Raw genomic sequence first — 14,588 nt, 5'->3', positions numbered from 1 at the left:
CCAGTTGACAAATCACATACTTAATCTCTGATGCTGGCTGACACGTGCATTATCTCGTCTGCTGAACGATCCATTATGTCTCCAGCTGTTGGCAGAAACCAAGCACGGCATTGAAGTTCTATGAGAAATGGACGTAGGCAGTAGGTATGTATTTCCGAACACTGTACTGTAGAAACCATATCGGCAATTCCAGGCATGCCTGATGGCTATCATCGGTTCGCTTAGACCTTCACCGGTCGCTCAAAACTCAAAAGCCTCACAGGATGCATCTTCCGTCAGCCTCCACGACCACGGAATACTCTTTTCAGCGACGCATCCATGCAAGCAATCTCGATATCATCTCCGCGGCGCATCCATGACCCCCCCTCCCCCTCCCTCCTCCCTTTTTATGAGCAAATATTGGGCATTGAGCATTCACCGGTTGGGCTGAGCACCAATAGCTGCGGTTGATGCCCAAAAGGATCTGCAGGGCTTTTTGGTTCCAGAGACAAAAAGAAAGGAAGCCCTTCGGATTTCCATATTCGTTCTCACCGCGGCGGGTATCCTGTCTTGTTTGGTCGCTAGTAGGTTTCACCACCCGTGATATTTGCTTTTCGCTCGTGGTCTAGAACACTTATGCCTCACGAGATAATCTCGGTTGGGCAACAACTTGAGATTATTGTTAAGGCGGGTAACAATTTCAGATCTCTCATAGATTTGCCGGTAGTCGCGCGCGTAAGCCACCAATGCACAGGTTATGTGCTGAGAGGGCACCAGATGAGGAGGACAAATCGTCCTAGATATGACCCTTGGGCTGTGAGAGGTCGAGGGACCAAGAGCGAGGTCCTGCGGAGGGACGTCCCTGGAGCACATTCATCAGCTCCCGGCGAAAGCTTGCCAATGTTGGCATGGAAAGTAATCCAGAAGCCTGGGATCTGTGGGTTGACAATGTCCTGTATCTGGATTGATATCAAGCGTCACAATGTAGAAGACGTGATGTAAAGATAGACTCATATAGTTAAATTCAAACGCTTCAATGCTTTCTATACTATCCCAAGCACCATTTTGAGCACTACTCATGAAAGACGCATATCGGCTAGTAAACTTCAAGGACATATCGTCCCTCCTCCTTAAGCTTCTCAATCTCCTTGCGAGGATCGATCTTCTTGCCAGCAGCCTTGGCCTCGTGAGCGATAGCTTCCTCGAGCACCTTGGTCACATCAGGTACAGGCCACGTAGGGCCGCAGAGGTAGAAGCTACCCTCGTCCTGGATGTAGGCCTTTGCGATCTCCTTAAGGGTCTGACGCATGCGGTCCTGAATGTAAATCTTCTGAGGCTGGTCACGAGAGAAGGCAGATCCGATAAGAGTGACAACACCAGCCGCCAGATAGGCCTCCCATTCCTCACCATAGAGGTATTCCTCACGCTGGTGACGGGACCCAAGGTACAACAGGATGGAGCCAATCTCCTTACCCTGAGCCTTCTGCATAGCGCGGTACTGAACAAAGGCACGGAAAGGAGCAAGACCCGTTCCGAGACCAGCCATGATGAGAGGCGCAGTGTCCTTGGTAGGAAGCTTCATGACGGAAGGCTTGACTGAAGCAGTGACCTTGGCACCAACTGGAAGACGGCTGAGGTAGCGGGTAGCATGTCCGTAACGGGTACGGCCACGAGGATCAACCCAGTCAACGACGACAATCATGAGAGAAACTGAGTTGGGGGTAACAGCCTGAGCAGAGGCGATAGAGTACTCTCGGCGCTTGGCTGGGCTGACAATCTTGATGAGGTCGTGGAAGCTTGGGCGAGCTGACTTGAACTCCTCAAGAATGTCAACATAGGTAGCGGTATCGACCTCGGCGCGGCGCTTCAGATCCTCAGCACCAGCGGGGCTGGCGAGAGCCTCAAGCTTCTGCTTCTCAGTCTCATCAGTAGCAAAATCAGCAAGGGCCTCATAGAAGCGCTTGGGAGGCTTGCCAAGAATATCGACATTCTGGACAAGGGCCTGGAAGACAGTACGGGTCTCGAGGAGAGCAGGATCCTCGCGGGCAGGAACCTGAACGAGCTCGGCAGGGTTGAGGCCGTAAAACTCGATGAACTGGTTGACCTCTTCCTCGTCGTTCTCGGCGTGAATCCCGAGAGCCTCACCGATCTTGTAGGTCAGACCGGAGTCACCAAGATCAAATTCGATGTGGAAGATGTTGCGGTCGTAGTCTTGAGGAGTAAGTCGGCGATTCTCCTTGACAGTGATGGTGGAGGTCTTGACAGACAACTCGGGTCGCAGAACGTTCTTGGTGCCATAAGCCTCCTTGAAAGCAAGGGACTTGGCAGCAGCCTGCCAGTCACGGAGCTCGAAAGTCTCCTCAGCTTCCTCCTTGTCGTGGACGACGAAGCTGTTGCTCTGGATGGTAGCAGGAAGATTGGGGTCAGCAAAGTCGGCACCCACCTCAGCCCAGGTGGAGGGGACCTCGAAATGACGAAGGCAAAGGCCAACGGCATCCATGGACTCCTCCAGGGTAGGAGGGTGACCCTCAGCGAGGACATGCTTTGCAATATTTTCCGGGGTATAGTCAGGAAGAGCAACCTTCAGGAAGGACAGCTCGAGTAGCAGTTTGGAGAAGAGAGGGTCCTTCTCGAAGGCAGGGGAATAGGAAGAGTCGAGGATGAAGAGCTCAGCCGCCTTCTCCCGAAGCCCCTTTCGGAATGCGAGAGGGAGACGCTTCTCGACCTCATCATCCTTGAAGTTGGAGAGCTTCACAATGACATTGCCACCCTCGACGAGACCCTTGAGGACATCAACCTCCCGGAGAATCTTCTCGTCACCGACGACAATAGTATTGGCGTCGTCAATGTCGTAAGGAGCCTCGAGGGCCTTCTTGGAGGCTCGGAGGTCACTTCGAACGAGACCGCCCTGGGTGAGGTTGTCGAAGATCTCGTTAACATAAACGTTGGAGCTGGATTCTTTGGAGAGCAGGTTGCCAATAACACTGGGAGAGTTAAGAGCAGATGAGTTATCGAGGTCCCAGAAGGTGAACTGCTGAGCCTGGACGAGAGAAGGCAATTTCTTGGCCTTGCCCTCGTTGCCAAAGATCTTGTGGAGAGTGTTGACCAGACCCTGGGGAGTAAAGGTCTGAGCAGGGGTGTACTTGATGTCAAGAACCGCAGGCTCGGTGTCAAATTTACCAGAGAAAGTGACAGCAGTCAGGACATCACTGTAAAGAGCAGACTGGGTGGCCTCATCCTCCACAGCGAGTTCGTTTCTGACCTGACCAAGGACGGCGATTGTACGAGTGGAAGCAGGGATGGCCTTGATGAAAGCCTCCTCAATGAAGGGGCGATAGATTCGCACATTGATGACACCAACCTTGGCGCCATCTGCAGAGAGCTTGGCCAGAACCTCCTTGGCCACCTGTGACTCGACGCTGCCGAAAGCAACGAGGACGACGTCAGGGGACTCATGGCCGTGGTACTCAAAAGGCTCATAGACGGTGCCGAGCTCATCGTTGAAGAGCTTGAGAAGCTCAACAACCTTGCCGGCGGTGTCAAGACGAGTGTTGAGCTTGCCAGCCTCGGCAGAGAGCTTGCTAGCCTCGGCAGAGAGCTTGCTGTACAGATCGGCAACACCGTTTTCGCTCAGAGCATCGACGACACGGAGAGTCTCGCGAGCGACGCGCACACCATCGTAGATATGAAGAGTAGGAAGGAGAATAGCCAAGAGAGTGGCAAAGATGGACATGTGCTGAGCTTCATAGGTGGAGGTGCTAGCAACAAGTCCAAGACCAAGGTCTTCGGCAAGGCGCAGAGCGGAGTCGTAGTTGGAGACCAGACCCTTGCTATCAGAATAGTCGAGAGCGGCGACGTGGGCGACAAAGGGGCTGGAAACGCCGTAGAGGAGAGAGAGCTGGTCGAGGGTCCCGCGCAGTTGCTGGAGGCTGCCTGAGGGCGCAACCAGGGACTGGGGGATGTGACGCTTGGAGACATCGAAGTCGGGAGAGAAGATGTAGCCCAGAGCAAGAGCACCAGCGCCAATTCGAGTCTGGAGAGGCAGAACCTCGGTGGAATATCCATGGACGTTCTTATCATTGTTGGAAGCCCAATCCTTGAGTGCGATATCGAGGTCGAAGGTCTCGGGAGAGTAAGAGAAGATCTTATCGGAAAGCTTGTAGGCGATCTGCTGAACGAGGAGTTGGGCGGTCACATAAGTCGGTCCAGAGATTGATGATAGAGGAACCTGCTGGCCGAAAGGGAGACTGGACGACAACTTGTTGAAGTCTGCCGAGTTGGTCTTCGCCACAGGGGCGGATTCTTGATGAGGCATCTTGAGGGTCTTTAAAGCCAGTGAAGGAAAAGAACAAAACCCCGCGGTTGACTATTGACTTGAAAGTCAAAAGAGATGGTCTACCAACTGAAACTCAAGTCGCTGGCTCTGAAGCGAGATGAGATACTTTCAGGGAGAGGCGATGGAGGACTGAAGAAGAGAGAGGAGGAGAAAGAGAAAAGGCGGAGTCAAAAGAGAAGCAAAAGAACCCTTCAAGAGGCGACTCAACGGAGTAACCGTAAGGAAAGCCATGGCGCCGATTTACTCTATGTATTTTCCCCTGTCTCTGCCCTCGAAATGGACGGATCTTGCTCGGTCTTGAGAATTGTTGATGCTTCGACAGAATCACGCAATTGAACTAGGCCGACTTCGGAAAGGACTTTGATGTCGCAAGATGGGAAAGTGGGATGACAAAAACAGCAGCAGCAGCTTATAGGACAACCTCCGCTCCTGAGTGGTCGTTAATTTATTTACTACCCCACATGACAGACTGGTTCCCAATGGAGACCCCGAACTTCCGATCCCTCCTGCCGGGGACAACTTTTTTTTTTCTAGCGCCCCCGATGGTCCGACCGGCACTCGGCGATCTCGCAATCGGTTGCCGTTCTTTGCTTGACCATTCTTTGCTTGACCATTAACCTTAGTAAGCTCGGAGGCAACACCGAGACTTTACTGAGTCTCAAGACCCAATCAATTAATAGTGTTTAGTATTGCTTATACCACCTGATATTCGCATAGGTTACCTAGTTGACGAGAATGTGGCAGAGAGTGATATCAGTCAAATTGATGACTCAGCTTGATGACATGTTTCTAGGGGCTGTTTCTAAACCCCTTCAACAGACATATCTCATCCATCACTAGGAATCTTCATTATTTCCAGTAGGTTAATAGCGCATGATGATTGTGTGCCTCATACCAGTTTGGTTTCGTTCGGTGGTGATAGAATGAGTTGCCAGAAACCTGTGTTTCACATCGATGATAGCGGTCCAAGTACTGGTCCTTACATGAGTAAATTAGATAATAGATCAGTGATCGTTACATATCAATATAAGTGAACGACTGAACTGTGCATCACTTTCGAGACTTCGGCCTTTCTGAAAGATATAGGTATTCAAAAGTTGTCTGTTTATGAAGTCGAAGACAATCAGAGTACCTTGTCATCGTGAGAGTGACTTGGCTTTTCAAACAACGAGGAAGGGAAAAAAAAAAAGAAAACGTTATATTAGAGCTAAAGGCTATGTATCCTACCAGGCACATGTTTTAAAGCATATGGGATAGTATGCGGTCCGCGAATCTACCAATACTCTTCTGTAAATATCAAACACCTTTATTACCAATACACAAACCAGCGATTGTCGTACACTCTACTTGTCATTAGATGAGTGGAAACACTCTCAGCCACGATATAGGGCCGAGTTATGGCGTCTATCATTGTGTCTTTTGAAATATGCCTGTAATTCAGCCAAGAGGAACTTGCCAAGCCATATATGCTTACGAGTTGTGCCACATCGTGAACTGACGCCCGCACCTTAGTAAATGCCAGTGATCAACCATGAAGTATTCATGTAAAAGCGCGCTTGGCAAAATTCCGAGTCATGATCTAGACTAAAGGGAATTTGCCACCGAATTCCATCGTATGACTTGGCACACATTCTGCAGCTGCTGTTGTTCATCATGATGGCCAGTTTCATATTTTGTCACTTACAAATCGTGTATTCTTGGTATCTTGGTAGGAATTACGCGTACTATCGTGTACCTGTGGTGAGCGTGTGATGCCCTCTGACATATTTAGGGCTTCTGAATTACCCGGTAATGAATGATCTTCAAATGACAACCGTTCATGACGTCTGTCAGGTAAGAGAAAAAGGAATGTCTCGTTTTGTTCAAGACATAGATCTTGAACCTCTAAAAGAGTAGGACCCGAGTTGGCGGTACAAAAAACAGATCATGGATGCCTCGCACGATGAAGGTATGTAAATGTCTGCCATGAACTTAATCTTGGCAAACAATAGTTATTTGCATTACGCAAGAGGCGTACTATCATGTTGCTAGAGAGCTACACACGCTAGCTTCAATACTTACTCAAATACGTCGTTTGGCAGATGGAGTTTGCCGATAGCTGGAATACCTGTTTAGGTGCCAAAACACTCATATTTGAACCTACGATGATTGTCGGTAGCGTCGAACCGTGTTAGACAAGACAATCCAGGTTCGAATTGTGGAGTAGCCGGAGAATTTAGATCCAATGCTCAGGGCCCTATATGCGTCGTGGTCCGGGTAGAGGAATGCGGCTTATATGTCTGGACCAGACTACCGGGAAGTTAGACCATTTCCGGGCTATATCCTCAGACATCATTGGCCAATACCAAATTCCTTCACATAGGTCAAGGCACGACTCATGAGATGGATCGTCATGGCATCTCCAGATCCGTCTATCGAACTGGGTGGCCACTGCGAAGCCATCGCGTGGTTTTCCATCGCTTCCTTGCCTATACGGGCAACCATCTGCCCGTTAATGTCTAGCTAGAGCTATGGCCACGCGGCGCCTCCATTCTCTGGCTTCTGAATTCATTGTTCCTGCGTCAAATTGGGTCTGGGTGGCGGCATATCCGGTATTTGGCTACGACGAGGCGCTTGCTTAATCGTGGAGCTGGCCATGGCAATGATGCCTCTTCAGGGTCTCGTCCGTTTCGCCCCAGATACCTGGTATGATGGCATAGAATCATGGTTCACGCGAGAAGAGGCTTCTAGTGCAATCCCTGATTCGTACTTAAGCCTGAAACAAGAACTTCCGGAGTGGACTTGACCTTCTTTCATAACCAACACTCTCATTCATTATCAGGATACGCTCTCTTCCCACCTCTTGTCCCTCCTTCCATTAATCTTCACACCATCATTTGAACCATGGTTCAACTTAAGAGTTTCGCAGTTATTGCTACCACCCTCTTTGGCTGTTGTCTAACAGCACCTACAACTCCTTCTGGCGTCGACAGCACAATCCCTGGCAGCTACATCATTACCCTCAAGTCTGAGATCAAGGCTCCTGCAGTTAAGGCTCATATGAAATGGGTTGACGGCGTTCACAAGCGAAGTCTCGAGAAGCGGGATGGCGACAATGGCGTTGAGAAGACATTTGAGACCGAGGCTGGTTTTCACGGATACGCTGGTACATTCGATGACGAGACGCTAAAACAGATCAAGCAGAGCCCTGAGGTAAGATAACTGGACCCTAACAAAGTTCTTGATATCTAACAGCTGAAGTAGGTCGTTCGTGTTGAGCCTGACCGTAGAGTCAAGTTAACATGGAACGCTTCCAAGCGTCAAGAACAACCCGTGGTACCAGCACCACCAGCAGAAACGACAAGTCAAGAAAGCGAGGACACTGAAGACGAGGATGAGAATGATCAGCTTGAAAAGAGGAGCGAAATTAACCAAAAGTCAAGCACATGGGGCCTCGGAACTATCTCACACCGCAACAAGGGCTTCCAGAACTATCTCTACCACAAACAAAGCGGTTCTGACTCTTTTGCCTACCTCGTTGATAGCGGTGTCCGTACCACCCATAAGGAGTTCCAAGGCCGGGCCAAGAATGGCTGGACAGCCTTCCGAAAAGATTATGTTGACCGACTGGGTCATGGTACTCATGTTGCTGGAACGATTGCGGGAAAGACCTTCGGAGTCGCTAAGAAGGCTAAGATCATTTCCGTCAAAGTCTTTCAGGGCGACTCTGCAGATCTCTCCGTCATTCTCAACGGTATTGAGTGGGCCGTCAACGATATCATCAAGAAGAAAAGACAAGAGTTCTCTGTGATCAACCTCTCTCTTGGTATCGATGGTGTATCTGGGGCGCTCAACGACATTATCAAGAATGCCGCCAAGTCCGGAGTCATCTTTGTGGTCGCCGCCGGAAACCAGGGAACAAACGCCAACACGAAATCTCCAGCTTCAGCCCCTCAGGCCATTACTGTTGGAGCCATTGACAAGAACTGGAGAATCCCCAGCTGGTCCAACTACGGCAGCTCTGTAGATATGATGGCTCCAGGTGTCGATGTAGTTTCCGCCTCGTGGCTCAGCGACAACGGCACCTACATTGAGAGCGGCACCTCAATGGCCACTCCTCATGTTTCTGGTCTTGTGTTGTATGCGCAGTCCGTGTACGGCATCACCGGTGTTGATACCACAACCAAGTACATCAAGAAGTACGCCACCAGCAACAAGGTCGTTGGTAGCCGCCGAGGCTCACCAAACCTGATCGCCAACAACAACAACTTTGCTCAAAGCAGATGATTCTCGATTTACTTGACCTGAGTTCGACGAAAAGAAGAAACTGCGGAAAGGACAGATGATCAAGCAAGGCGTTTGGGATTGAGAATAAGCATACACGGGATAGCGACTGTTTTGTTTTTACATAGACTTTGATTCGATCTTTACCAATACATATCAATACCAACTATTTTGACCTGGGAGTCTTGATGAACATTTCCCCTGCGATACTTCACTTCACGAGACATGTCATTGAAGACTTGAGAGGCCCTTGACCTTTCTATGACCAGAATCCAAGGCGATCCAGTCTTAGACCTTATTTCCGGGCTGAGTTAGTTGCTCCTTCTCAATCTCTCACAATACAAGTTTCAATTATGCGCTCAGAAATATCTCATGTACTCTTACTCAAAATGAGCTCAAAATAGCAGTAGTGTCAGGCCTTGTCCTCTGTTTATGGTCAGCCCAATATCCCATTTGAGCATGAATGGACACAAATGGCGATGAAGTCCGGGTTGATTGAGAGAGCCATTTCCTTCCACTTATATGTATCCAGTTCGTGGGTTTTAATTATCTCCTGGAAGTATATTAACGCCGTCTATATGTTGATCTCTCTCGCATCACCGGGTCTGAGAGAAGCACGAACAAGGTTGGCTTCAAAGGGTGAATAGTGGACAGATTCTTTTTAAGAATCTGGAATGATGAGAGACTGCCACGATATGAATTTCGCCCGCGCCGGAGATCAGAGATATAAGATAGATAATCTTGAAGAGGGAAACTGCAGTGTCAAAATCGCTGAAGTATCCAGCAGCTTACACCGAAAAGTGGGTAGAGCGGGCACTATGCTAGTTCGCGTTAGAGCAACGCCAGACCTGCACGGTTAATCGAACCCCTGCTTGGATCTTGAATACCTACCTTACCTACTGAGGTAGGTACCTCGAAAGATGGAGATGTTCAATGATGTTCTTTTTTTTTGGGGGGGGGAAAGCCGCAGTAAAAGTTCCAGCTCTACTAGCACCAACATATGCTAAGACAAGTACATCTACCTATATTTCCTCTGCAATCTGTGAATCTTAATTGGTTCTTGATATTTGCAATAGTACCTAGAAATATTGGTGAGGTTGGCGAAACACGGATTTAGCACTAGATCCTAAATCCGTGGCCCGCCGTGGAGTTATATCAAGTATTATAAAACTCTTCAGTCACCATTTAAAGGAACCCTATTTCATAGATCTGTCGGGACTTGCCAAAGAATCAACCGCAGTATAGTATTTCAGGTGACTACTCACATTCTTACCTCGATTCCGTTTCAAAGTGTTGATCCCTGGGTTACTTCAACTTTCCACTTATAGCCTGAAATAATCAACCACTCCCGAATGTCATGCATCTCATCCTTACTGGAGCCACTGGACTCGTTGGCTCTGGCGTGCTTGACGCTATGCTCAAGTCAAAAGACATCACCAAGATTTCAATACTGAGCCGCAGACCAGTGCCGATGGCAGCAGGTGATCCCAGAGTTAATGTCATCACTCACAATGACTTTACGAGATACAATTCAGAAGTCCTTGATCAACTTCAAGGCGCGAGCGGCGTAGTTTGGGCATTGGGCATCAGCCAGCTCAAGGTGACAAAAGAGTAGGTTTGCATTCAATTGCTTACGGCCCAAGTTTGTATAAGCTGACAAGGTGCGGCAAAGCGAATATGTCACCATCACCAAAAACTTTCCGGTTGCTGCTGCGAAAGCCTTTTCCAAGATATCACCTACCAAGGAACCTTTCCGATTCATATACGTTTCTGGCCATGGAGCTACCCTTGAGCCGACTTCATTTACACCCATCTTCGGTCGTGTAAAGGGCGAGACTGAGAGGGCACTTTCTGAGCCACATGCGCCGGCGAAATTCCACGTCGAATCTGTACGCCCTGCTGGGGTAGATGCCACAAATCATGAGGCTATCAAACCATATATTCCCAACCCTGGTATGCTCTACAACGCTATGTATTTGCTCATGGGTCCCCTCATGAGAACCGTACTTCAGTCGTTGCATAGCCCAACGGAGAAACTTGGCCCTTTTCTCATGAATATGGCGATGGGCAAGTATGACAAGCAGTTGGAGGCTGGAGGAAACGACATCTCCAGTATCAACGGTTCGAGGATACTGGAAAATGTAGCGTTCCAGAGGTTGTATGAGCAATGACAGATCCTTGCAACGATGGAGGTATTGTTCGGCAGTGGAATTTTCAAGAATGGACATGTAACGGCTATCATAGAAATGACCGTGTAGATGGAGCTTTATATCGGTTATCGCTGAGTACCTAGTGTTGTATAGTGCAGTTGTTCTTGATCTAATCTTATTTGGTGAAGATATGCTAAGGCATGTTCCGGGCAATACAGGTAGCTATATCTTGATTTCGGCTGTCGATAAGAACCACCTATCGTCCCGAATAAAAACACAAAGGGTATGCCGATTTTGAGAGGAGAAGTTCATACTAGCATTTCAAACCCCAGCTCAGTGGTTTGTTTCTCAGCAACACCAAGAATCCACTTTTGATGGCTCGCATTCGTTGGGAGTCTAGAGGGTCTAGAAGCAACAGAAGCGGGAAACGGGGAGGTCAGCTTTATTACCTACCTAGATAAGACTAGGCTCTTCAAGCCTCCGCCTCGATTGTGTATCTCTCGTGTCTCTATTTATTGAGCGTATTGGGCCATGGCTTGATTTTTATAATTTTGTTCTTTTGTTCTTTTTGCTCTGTTCCTTAAAATGTTCCTTGCATTTTTGTTACATGTCCTTGGTCCTCTCCCGTGGCGCATCGCTACCAGAGGGCGTACACGTATGCCTCACAGTCATTGACACATCTTAATAAGGCTTTATACTGAGCCCCGAAGTTCTGAAGCACGTAATTTTGTGTATGTTTGGTACTTACTTACCTTGCAGTTTCTACCTTGTGCCAAGCATCACAGAGGCTAAGCCTTTTGCTCATCGGCACGTCCAATTCCCTGTCAACAAGTTCTTGGCCTGAGTCATGACATTTATCACTCACACATCGCCTTCCAACGAGAGAGTCACTGAAGTCAAAAAACCTTGATCGATTCTACATCTCAAATACGTTATTCAACTAACGAGCTTCAAATTTTCATCGCTACAACGCCGGCTATAAAAGACTTCATCCATGTCTTGTTCCTAAACCTTGTTGGAAGCATCCTTCTCGCTCTCATCAGCCTCTCGGGCGTTCTGCTCAACAACCTCCGGCGGATCCTCGATCTTGGTCATCTTGTAGATGATCATAGACGCGAACAAATCACCGGAAACGTTGACAGCGGTACGGAAGCGGTCGAGGAACCAATCAATAGCCACGATGACAGCATACATGTTGGTGAGGTCGACATTGACCGAGCGAGCAATCATGATTGAAAGAACAAGTGAGGCTGAGGGGATCGGAGATACACCGATAGAGGCCAGCGTTGACAGCAGTGCAACAATGACATAGTCGGCAGGGCCCAGCGTAATGCCTTGCGTCGCAGCCATGAAGACAACGGCAGCAGGGAGATAGATGGCGGTGCTGTTATTAGGTCAGTCTTGCGTCGTCAAGATTTATAGGGCAGCAACTTACCCGTCCATGTTAATCAGGCAGCCCAGAGGACAGGTAAATTTGTAGATGGTGGACGGAATGCCCCGGTCCTTGGCGCATCGAAGAGTGACCGACAAAGTGGCAGCAGACGAAGCAGTTCCCCATGCAGTGATCCAGGCAGGCGAGATCTTGAGCCAGTACGAGTAGGCGTTCATCCTAGTGAAGGCGAAGAATATGATAGGCACGATGATCAGGATGTGGATGAGCATGGTGGACAGGGTGGCACCGATGAGAAGACCCAGGTTCTTGCCGATCTCGCCAATGTCAAGCTTCATCAAGTTGGGCAAAATCAGGAAGAAGACACCGATAGGGGCCACCGCGATGAGGAATTTGATGATCTTGGTGATCATACGTTCAATCTCCTCGGTAACGCGAACGATGGGCGAGCGAGGGGATTCAATGAGGTATCCGACGATGATGGCAGTGATAATGACTGCCAGTAATTCGTCTTCGGCCAACGCCTTGACCACATTCGAGGGGATCAAAGAGAAGAACATATCCTGCACGACCACGGGGATGCTGCGATCATTTTCTTTGAGCTTTTCCTCTTCTTCTTGATCAAGCGGGGTAGTGCCGACCACTGAGTACTGCTTGGTCCAGACGAGACCCATCATGATACAAGACAGTGTGATGGATATGAGAGTGGTGATTATGTAGTATCCGACAGTCCATCTCGCGAGAAGAGAACCCCCGTTGCTCATCTCTCGGAGTCTGGTCACAGCAAGCAACATAGAGCAGACAATCAAGGGAAGGACTGCAACTGGTCAGCGACCGACTCTGGCCGAAGAAGCTGTTGCTGGCTTCAAGTCAACGGGGAACTTACCAACTGCCTTGAGGGCTCTTAGCCACATGTTGCCAATAATACCGACAAGGATGGGAGCAGCCTCCGGAATATCGTCGACCTGAGTAGCGACAACCACGCCGATGGCGATAGCGAGCAGGGCGGCTACGATGATTTGAAGAGCTGAGCCGGGTTCTTTGAAACTATGCCACCACGGCTTCTTTACAATCTCCTCCTCGGCATGGTCGTGAGGAATGTCGCTGCTGGAGTTGGTAGGCACCTGTACCGGGTGTGCCTCGGGCACATCCTTGAACTCATCTTTGGTGGCCATTGCAAGAACAGCAAGCTTGGCTTGAGTTTCAAAGACTAGAGACAAGGCAGGACCGTGGAGAGGCTTTGGCAAAAGACGGAATGGAGAAGAGGACTGCCACTACAATTCCTGGTCAAACGTCAAGAGCACGCCTCAGCTTTTATACCCCATGGGCACTCTCTATCGCCAAGCCAAGCTGACTACATGGGAGCAGATGTTGCGGAGCATCAAGAGATTCTGTCAAGAGAGTGACACCAGGGCATGGATGAAGTGCCCAGAGAATCGCGTGCCGAAACCAGCAAAGATGCGACACATTGAAAGAAACACTCGAGCTTGGCCTGGCTAAGAAGAGAAGGTGAGAATTACGAAATTCTTTCTCCATCGCCAAGACAGCAAGCATCAACTCCTTGGTCTTGATGACCTGGTAGCTCGGGTAAGCCGACTCAGAGTCAGTTGTTGGCAGACATTGTGGAGAAGACCAAGGAGTACTGGTTGATTGAGAGTTAGGATTTGCCCGAGGAGGCGACGATGCCAAGAGAAAGTGCAAGCGGACGAGTCGCTCGAAAGAAGAGCCAAGAGAGCCAAGAAGTCGAGGCACTATTCCAGCCCATAACATGTTGTACAGTCTCCCCAAGCCAAGCCGCCACACACGACAGAGTACCATGCATTACTAGGATGAGCTCTATGCCGCAGAGATGGGGATTGCACAGACGGGGCATGAGTGCTGGTGTTATCTAGCCAAGCACGCCGTACATTCTAAGTTGCATGTTTTACGAAATACCAAGAGTGATAACGCAGTGCCGAGACTTGCTCAAGTCCCCGCGTATCTCGACGAGAGATAAGGTGTCAGGGATCTGGCTCGCTGGTTGATGCTGGAGATAGCAATCATCCAGCGGTGATAGCTTACTTGGTGAAGCAGCATCACGTCAATCAACAACCCACCAGAAGCGAATGAGCGATGTGGCGTGCTTAGCTACTCGACTAGCGATACTATAAACGCAGTATGACTAACGGCATTACCTGGTGGCTTAACTCAATTCTCGTACCTGAAGCGGTAAATGAGTTAGTTGTCTCGCCATCATGGCCTCGGACAAGAGCACACCACGATAGGAGCCGGGGAGGCATGGGACGAATGAGAAGGTACTTAGGGCCGGTAGGTTCAATGATATGAGCAACGGCTTCGTCAATACAGGGCGACGGTACTCTCGCTCCCGAAGCACCAGCACACCAATTTTGAATCAGCGGTCTCTGTTCACGTTTCCACCTCAGGAGTTGAAGCAAGGATTTCGGTGTGCCTGTTCATGTTTCCCCTGGGG

General features: G+C 49.3%; 4 protein-coding genes across 4 annotated transcripts; 2 read left to right on the top strand and 2 right to left on the bottom strand.

Annotated features, from left to right (window-relative positions):
- Positions 1–1,075: 1,075 nt before the first annotated feature.
- Positions 1,076–4,294, bottom strand: FMAN_09057 (uncharacterized protein; the record flags this gene model as incomplete). The annotated part of the gene is made up of 1 exon (XM_041829855.1): positions 1,076–4,294. One exon carries the CDS (start codon positions 4,292–4,294, stop codon positions 1,076–1,078), a length of 3,219 nt encoding a protein of 1,072 aa, XP_041680576.1.
- A 2,904-nt stretch (positions 4,295–7,198) lies between these two features.
- On the top strand, positions 7,199–8,581 carry FMAN_09056 (uncharacterized protein; the record flags this gene model as incomplete). Its single annotated transcript, XM_041829854.1, has 2 exons — positions 7,199–7,507; positions 7,559–8,581. 2 exons carry the CDS (start codon positions 7,199–7,201, stop codon positions 8,579–8,581), a joined length of 1,332 nt encoding a protein of 443 aa, XP_041680575.1.
- A 1,354-nt stretch (positions 8,582–9,935) lies between these two features.
- Positions 9,936–10,749, top strand: FMAN_09055 (related to nucleoside-diphosphate-sugar epimerases; the record flags this gene model as incomplete). The annotated part of the gene is made up of 2 exons (XM_041829852.1): positions 9,936–10,189; positions 10,251–10,749. The coding sequence occupies 2 exons, from the start codon at positions 9,936–9,938 to the stop codon at positions 10,747–10,749; spliced, it is 753 nt and encodes a 250-aa protein (XP_041680574.1).
- Positions 10,750–11,733: 984 nt separating this feature from the next.
- On the bottom strand, positions 11,734–13,293 carry FMAN_09054 (uncharacterized protein; the record flags this gene model as incomplete). Its single annotated transcript, XM_041829851.1, has 3 exons — positions 11,734–12,112; positions 12,164–12,935; positions 13,005–13,293. The coding sequence occupies 3 exons, from the start codon at positions 13,291–13,293 to the stop codon at positions 11,734–11,736; spliced, it is 1,440 nt and encodes a 479-aa protein (XP_041680573.1).
- Positions 13,294–14,588: the final 1,295 nt, after the last annotated feature.

Source organism: Fusarium mangiferae (genome assembly GCF_900044065.1).
Source record: "Fusarium mangiferae strain MRC7560 genome assembly, contig: FMAN_scaffold004, whole genome shotgun sequence".
NCBI classification, from domain to species: domain Eukaryota; kingdom Fungi; phylum Ascomycota; class Sordariomycetes; order Hypocreales; family Nectriaceae; genus Fusarium; species Fusarium mangiferae.
Note: the sequence above shows the minus strand (reverse complement) of the source record. Positions and strands in the feature narration are given on the sequence as shown.